At 41.4% G+C, this 7,525-nt stretch overlaps 1 protein-coding gene across 5 annotated transcripts in view; it reads left to right on the forward strand.

The window, feature by feature from the left end:
* Nucleotides 1-100: 100 nt before the first annotated feature.
* CASK (calcium/calmodulin dependent serine protein kinase) overlaps nt 101-7,525 on the forward strand; it is a 394,879-nt gene continuing 387,454 nt past the window's right edge. For 2 of the 5 annotated variants that reach the window (XM_007457189.1, XM_007457188.1), the window contains exon 1: nt 244-315. In XM_007457189.1, the coding sequence (XP_007457251.1) occupies nt 257-315 (59 nt within the window). In that variant the 5' untranslated portion in view covers nt 244-256. Of the gene's footprint in view, nt 316-7,525 lie in introns of all 5 variants that reach the window. The other 3 variants (XM_007457187.1, XM_007457185.1, XM_007457186.1) reach the window with 3 other exon arrangements.

The raw sequence follows: 7,525 nt of genomic DNA on the forward strand, positions 1-7,525 counted from the left end.
GGGGCGGGCGGGCGGCGCCGGGCCCGGGCCGCCCTCGCTCCAGCGCCCCGGCCCTGCCGCCCGCGCCGGGGCGGTCGCCCGCAGAGGAAGGCGCCGCAGTCTCCGGGCCTCGCCACCCCGCTCGAGTGTCCTCGGCACCGAGGGCTCGCGGGTCCTGAGGGGAGGAGGCGAGCCAGGGGCCGGGCACTGAGCTCTTTGGCGCCCCCACCCCCGTTTTCGGAGCCCTCCACTCTGCGGCCACTGTCCCCTCCGGACCATGGCCGACGACGACGTGCTGTTCGAGGATGTGTACGAGCTGTGCGAGGTGATCGGCAAGTGAGTCTCCACGCGAGGGAGCGGGAGTGTGGGAAAATGCATTTCAGTGATGCCTGGGTCCTCCCGCACCCGCCTGCCCTGCCCCCCTCCTCCCTCGTCCTCACCCGGGAGTATTTATAGACGTGTACCTGGACCCCCCGCGGGGTGGGTGTCTGGGGGCTTCTCGGCGATCCGTGGAGGCCGACGAGCCGAGGTTGGCCACCCCATGAGGCGTGGGGCCGGCTGAAATCTGCTGTCGGCATTTTATCTGACGGTTGCACAGGGACGTGGCAGAGCCAATTTTATAGTTGCTTCCTGGGAACAGTTGGGCTTATTGTTACCTTGCGTGTACCACAGACCATTAACGAAAAGAGCAGCTTGCATTTCCTTTGCTTCCGTGGAGACATAGAGAAAGAACGTCCAGGGTTTTAAATTGTGGGGTGTGTGTCTATTGTGCAGGGTATTAGATAGATGCCTTTGTGTTCACCCCATGCCCGGATTAGAGGGGGCCATTTAAGACGGGGTGCGTTCAGTTTCAGCAAATTTTTCACCTGGTGTAGACCAACGTGGAAAGAGTTGGGGGTTTCCGAATTTTTAATGCCTCGTTATGCAATGACTGTTAAATCAGTGTTCGAGGCTTCCCTCGACTGTTGTTGGGATGGTGCTTAGCGTGGTAGCGCCGTCTGCTTTGAGTCACCGGGCTGGTCCAGAATATAGAACTGACAGTCCAAATGCTCATCCTTTCATCTGTGTTGTATAATTACACTAGGGGAAAGCAGGGAATCAGATTAATCACAGTGCTGATTGAGAATTAAATCTGCAGTTCCTCATCTAATTGTCCATTCCTTAAATCTGTTTTGAATAGTTTCCTTTTCATTCTTGTCGAACAGTATTCCAAGTGCACAATCCTGCTAATTTGCTTGTGAGGGAAATGCTGGCGATCTGAAGTTGATTTCCTAGTTCAGCGTGTATTCTGTGGCTTTAGAAGTTGAGGAGATAAGATTTAAGAGAAATTTTTGCTTAGTTATTAAGGATTACTAGATAGCTACCATTGAAATATTTTTCCTCTTTTTGGAAGCGGTGCTTTATCGTCTATTTTAAGGTCCGCAGTTGGGAAATGATAGCAAGACCTTAGAGCAGTTGGCTCTATCTCTTTTAAGTTGTCTGCAGTACTGGATTTCAATTTGTTTAAGTGCTGATAACTTATTATTTTCCTTTCATGCTGGGGCATTACAGTTTCTCCTCACATGGTGAAATTGTGGGTAGAGCTTGCTACACACTTTCCTCAGACCCAGTTGATACAAGGAGGTGTTACTCCTTGCCCCTATTGTTACATGACCAGCCTGTCTACTGGAAGAAGGATATCCAAATGCGCCCTGGTAAAGTGGTTGTGGAAGTGCTCTAAAGCAGAGTGGTCCAAAAAATATATAATGTGAGCCCCATATGTAATTTTATATATGTAGAATTTCTAATAGCCACATTAAAAAGATTAAAAGCAAGTGGGTGCAATTAATTTTAATAAAATATTTTCTTTTACCCAATAGATCCAGACTATTATCACTTCAACATGTAGTCAGTATAGAAATCATTAGTGAGCTATTTTACATCCTTTCTTTCATACTTACTCTTCAAAATCCAATGTGTATTTTACACTAACCACACATCTCAATTCTGACACTAAGCTAAATTTTCATCGTAAATACTTGTTCTGTATTTAAGTTTCATAAAATTTGCATTTGCAAAAGTAGATTCACATACCCAAGTTGTTCCAAACATACCTAAAAGTTTTCTAGTAACTGAATCAAGTCTCTTTCTAAATTAAAATTAAAATTAAATAAAATGAAAAATTCAGTTCCTCATTTGGATTAGCCACATTTCAAGTGCTCAATAGCCATATGTGACTAGCACAGTTCTAGAGAGACAGATATGTCAAAAAAAAAATCTCCTTGGTTTCTTCATTCTTGGCACCCAGTGAAGGTAAATTAGGTGTTTCCCCAAAGCCCCCAAATAATTATGTGTGTGTGTGTGCGTGCGTGCGTGCATGGGGGGAATGATGTTTGTTGTGTCTTAGTTATATTTGATTTAAATGAGCCAGCGAAGTCATAATTGGAAAATGTGAGATTAAAATGTTAATTCTGTTGTGATAATGGAAAATAGGCATCATTGAATCAATGTTAGTAACTAGTTCTGATTCCTTGAGGTCTGAAAGAGTGATGATGTGACTCTTTGGATATCGAAAAGAAGTGGTCAGCATCACATTAGCACAGTCAGTATTCTGCTGACTTATAATTGATAGAATATTTTCAGGAAACGCCTCTGGTAGGACTAGATAGATTCATCTCCTCTGTTGCTTCAGAGCTGCATAAGGATGGGGAGCAAGCTAATTTTGAGGTGATAGTTCCTCTATGGCTATCTTAACTACTGCAAACATGAACTCTCATTCATATCCTACAAAAATCTGACTTGGCCAGTGCCGCTTATAATATGTTATTCCGTGAAATAATGAATTCAAGGTAGCCTTTGTGGCAGAGAATGTAATGATAGTGTTCCTCACCCTGTGTAAAGGTTGAAGGTTTTCTCTGGTAAATTGTCTCAGCATATATTGATCTGGAAATTGAAATTCACTTGAGATTTTCTTGCAGCGTCCCTGACAGCATGCATTTTAACTCAGAATTTGTTCAACTCTGGATTTAAACAGAAAGCCCTCACTTGTACTGAAAACCTGGTTGATTTCTATCCAGGTTCTCTGGAATTGTGATTTTTCTTTTATAACAAATTAGTATCACAAGTTGTTTTTGACCCCTAGGGCTTAACAGGTTTAAATTTTCACTGAAGTGCTTTAAAATGGATTTCACCTTTTTACCATCAGTTGACCACACACTCACCTGCCTCACTACTTATCTACTCACTCACTCATCCATTAACTTACAGGGAATCGGGTGCCTGATCCATTATGAATATTGGGAGGTTGCCATTATCTTTTTCTAAAAATTTAAACTCTTTTCCCCTGTGCTTTTTATTTTTGAAAGTCTTACAAATGGTCCTTGAATGCCTGTTGTTTCCATGACATTTTCCCATGTAACATCTTTCAAGAGACTGAAACAAATCTCCAATGCTGTCATTGTCCTAAAACTTCTTGTCTTAGCAAATGTAGCAATTACTGGAAAGGAAAGGTATTATGCAAATAGAGGTAATCAGCTAATTTTTATGGTCGTAAGCATTTACTGTATCTTTTGCAAATTGATGGTTTTATAGGCAAGTGCATAATCAGTAATATTACATGAAGGAAATTTTAGAATGATTCATCCAAATTAAAACACAGAAATGCCTACCTTCATGGTACAGCAGTTTCTGTGAAAGAGAGTAGCAAAATCTACACTTTTCGCCTTGTGTAGGCTGAATATTTGCCTCAGTATTTAGTAACCTGTAACTTCTGACTTTCCTGCTTTGGTAGGACATAAACTAAAATTGGAATGATGCAGCATGACCCCTGCTCAAGGATGACATGCAAGTTTGTGAGGCATGCTGTATTTGCTTACACCTCAAGAGCACTTATCATATTTAATTACAGTTACTTATTTATGGGTCTCTCTACCTAGCTAACAGGGAGCTTCTTGAGGGCAGGGAATATATCTTACACATCTTTCTCTTAACACAGTGCCTGCAATGTAACAGTTGCTTATTAGCTATGGAATGAATTGAGTAGTTTTAATAAAATCTCATTAAAAGGCAAAAAGCATGTTTATCAACCTCAGAGCAATTATTGTCCCAAAAGGCTGTATTAAAGTAGTGGTTCTTCACCTGGCTGCATATTAGAATCACCAGGGGAGTTTTTAAAAAGATCAATTCAAGGGCCTTGTGTCAGAGCAATGAAATCAGAATCTCTGGAAGTGGGTCCTGGTCACTGGTATTTTTTTTTTTAATGTTCTTGAAGTGATTCTCATGTGCAGCTATGATTGAGAGTCATTGGTTTAAAACTTAGGTTATGTATGTAATATTTTGGGACTGGCTTTTCAGAGGCTTACGGTTTTTAAAAACTAGAATAAATGTTATGGGGGAAGTATTGAAGCCAAAAGACCAAGAAGTGGATTTTTTTCCTCTACATTGTGTTCCTGAGCCTTATTGTATAAGAATTTTGTTTCAGCCTATGTTTGGCTTTGATTTTTTTGGGTCTTTTAAGATTCACATTGATTTATGACACTCATCTAATGCTAATATGGTGATTGTCTGATGACAATCAGAACAAGGATTGCTTCAATAACAGTTGATGATGGCTGTCTACTATAATGACTTAATATTAAGAAATCTATCAGTTTAGTATGGATTGTGTTTGGACATACACTCTATTAAAAGGGTATAGTTAAGTTGCTTATATACTTTAAATCTCATACTTGCAATTCCAGTAATGCTGTTTGCCAGAGAATTGAGTTAAATGCAGCCTTTATGTAAATACCAGATTAATAATATGTAAAATATATAATTTAGCATAGAGAAAAATTCAGCTTTGCTAATTTGTCCCAGTTACTATGGCTTTCACATATATTGATTTGCCCAGTGATTTGGGTTTTTAGTACCACAGTGGGGAGTGTTAGGTCATGTTGGAACACCTTCCCTGGGAATTTTAGCTAGACATGGTAGGTAAACGAGTTTTTTTTTTTTCGCGGTATGCGGGCCTCTCACTGTTGTGGCCTCTCCCGTTGCGGAGCACAGGCTCCGGACGCGCAGACTCAGCGGCCATGGCTCACGGGCCCAGCCGCTCCACAGCATGTGGGATCTTCCCGGACTGGGGCACGAACCTGTGTCCCCTGCATCGGCAGGCGGACTCTCAACCACTGCGCCACCAGGGAAAGCCCCAGGTAAACGAGTTTTTAATGTTAGGAAAAGGTCAAGTGTGAGCCTGAAAGAACCAAGATTTTTCCAGAAATGAGTATATGTTCCACGAAAGAAGTGCTTGATCAGAGTGACAGTCATGTAACAAGGGAAAAGAAACACAGTCACCAGCTGAAGTGCTGGTGCCCCAGGAAGATCCAAGCTGTGGGGCAGGCCTTACTGGGAGGAGGTAAGCAGTGTTGATTCCTGATGATGGAGTTTGATTCCGGGACCACTTTGGAGGGAACTGAGCCACTCAGTTGCTTTTCTGCCTGTGCACAACCTTCTCAGAGTATCTTCACGTCCGCTTTTTACAGACTGCGCTAGGACTTGGAGTTCCTGAAGTGTGGTTTGCACGTTGTCTTTATAATGCTTCCTGTGATTCCCTTATCTTCCATGACTGACGTGTTCTATGGCCTTGACACATGCAGTTCACCCCTTTCCATTTTCCCCTTGCATCTGCAACAGTTTCACTTGCCGTACTACATCTCTCTAATGTCCCTTGTGTTTCTGGATATTTCCTTTAAATTGAAAATTCTTTCAACCATCTCCAGTTACAGCTCTACTCAGTAAATTAAAGAAGCAAGTGTACCTCACTTTTTGAGATTGTCCTTAAATTATTGCATTTTTGTAAATGTTTTCACATTTTAAATGTGGCAGAAGCAGTTTAAAGGAACTTTGACATAGATTGTCCACAAGTAAAAAAAAATCTTTTATAACTTAACATGCCTACTTCGTAAGGGGAGTTGCCACTTATGCCTTCTAATATTAGGCATTTTACATATGTTATCTCCTTTCATTGTTTCCATTTTACAGAAAACACTGAGATTCAGAGGGGGGTGAGTAACTTGCCCAAGATCACATGGGAATCCTACCAGTTCTAAAGTCCGTTCATTTCATGCTGCATTCTGCTGTTGATTCCAGTTGTGAAAATGCTGCAGTGAGTTTCCTTAAAATAAGGCATATGTCTTCATTTTCACAGTTTATTTACTGCAAAATTTTTTTTCTTGGCCGTGCCACACGGCTTGTGGGATCTTAGTTCCCTGACCAGCAATTGAACTCGGGCACCCTGCAGTGGAAGCGTGGAGTCCTAACCACTGGACTGCCGGGGAATTCCCTATTTACTGCAAATTTTAATTGTTCGAGTTTCTGGTTAAATTTCTTACCTCTTCAGTAGAGGTTCCATACTACGGTTCATTGTCTCATCTATTGTGTTCTTTTTGTCTTTCTCTCTAATGAAATACCAGTGTTTGCCACCAAACTGATAAGTTTATGCATGGAAATGTAGAATCTTGACCATCAATCCAAAATATAATTTGTTTTGGAACTTTCTCCACCCCTTTTACTCTCCAGCTTTTTCCTTCCAATTCCCCTGCCCCAACAGACAGAATAGTTGATTGATTACTCCTAACTTGCCAAACCAGAAGTAATGAGGTTTCAGAGATAGGTGTTTGTTGGGAGTGGGGTGGAGTTGTTTCCACAAGGTAGTTATTCCTATATCCTGTGATAAAAATACTGAAATTGTTTTCTCTGACTCTGAAAACTGTGTCCTGAACCACAGCTGCTGAGTGGTGAGCATCTCAGCTGTCTGCCAACACTGCACACCTAAGTAATCAAGTGACTGAGTTACTGCTGCAGAGCAGGTACCTAACTGCAGCCACAAGCTGATGGGGTGTACAGCTCTCACATTTTTGGTTTTATTTTTTAGTTGCATCTGAGAGTGCAGATTCTAAACCATCAAATATGGAATTGGATTTATACTGCAGGGTTCAAGGTGCTAAAGGACCTGCTCTCCTTTCTCTCTCAGAGTCACCCATTTATCTTGGTATCCCATCTTTCAACTGAGTAAAATGTAATTACCCTGATGGCCAGTCCCTTGGTATCTGTGAGGGGATTGGTTTTAGGATCCCTCCCCCCCCCACACACACTAATACCAAAATTCGTGGATGCTCAAGTCCCTTATATATAATGGCATAGTATTTGCATGTAACTAACGCACATCCTCTCTTATACTTTAAGTCATCTCTGGATTACTTATAATACCTAATACAATGGAAATTCTATGTAAGTAGATGCCGAGAGGCAAATTCAAGTTTTGCTTTTTGGAACTTTCTGGAATTTTTTTCGAATATTTTCAGTCCACACTTGGTTGAATATGTGAATACAGAACTCGGTGGAGGGCCGACTGTGTTATGCTATGATTGGTTATAGAGCCCAAGTCAGCATAGGAGAGTCTCTCTCTTTGACTTTCTATACTGGGAAGATTTCGCTTCTGAAGCTAGTTTTGACTTAAAGTTCATATATGTTTCCAATTTTGAGATTTAATAATATTCCATTACTTTTTTTTTTTTTTTTTTGCGGT

The sequence above is a fragment of the Lipotes vexillifer genome, unplaced genomic scaffold (assembly GCF_000442215.2).
Source record: "Lipotes vexillifer unplaced genomic scaffold, Lipotes_vexillifer_v1.1 scaffold1439, whole genome shotgun sequence".
In the NCBI taxonomy this organism is placed as follows: Eukaryota; Metazoa; Chordata; class Mammalia; order Artiodactyla; family Lipotidae; genus Lipotes; species Lipotes vexillifer.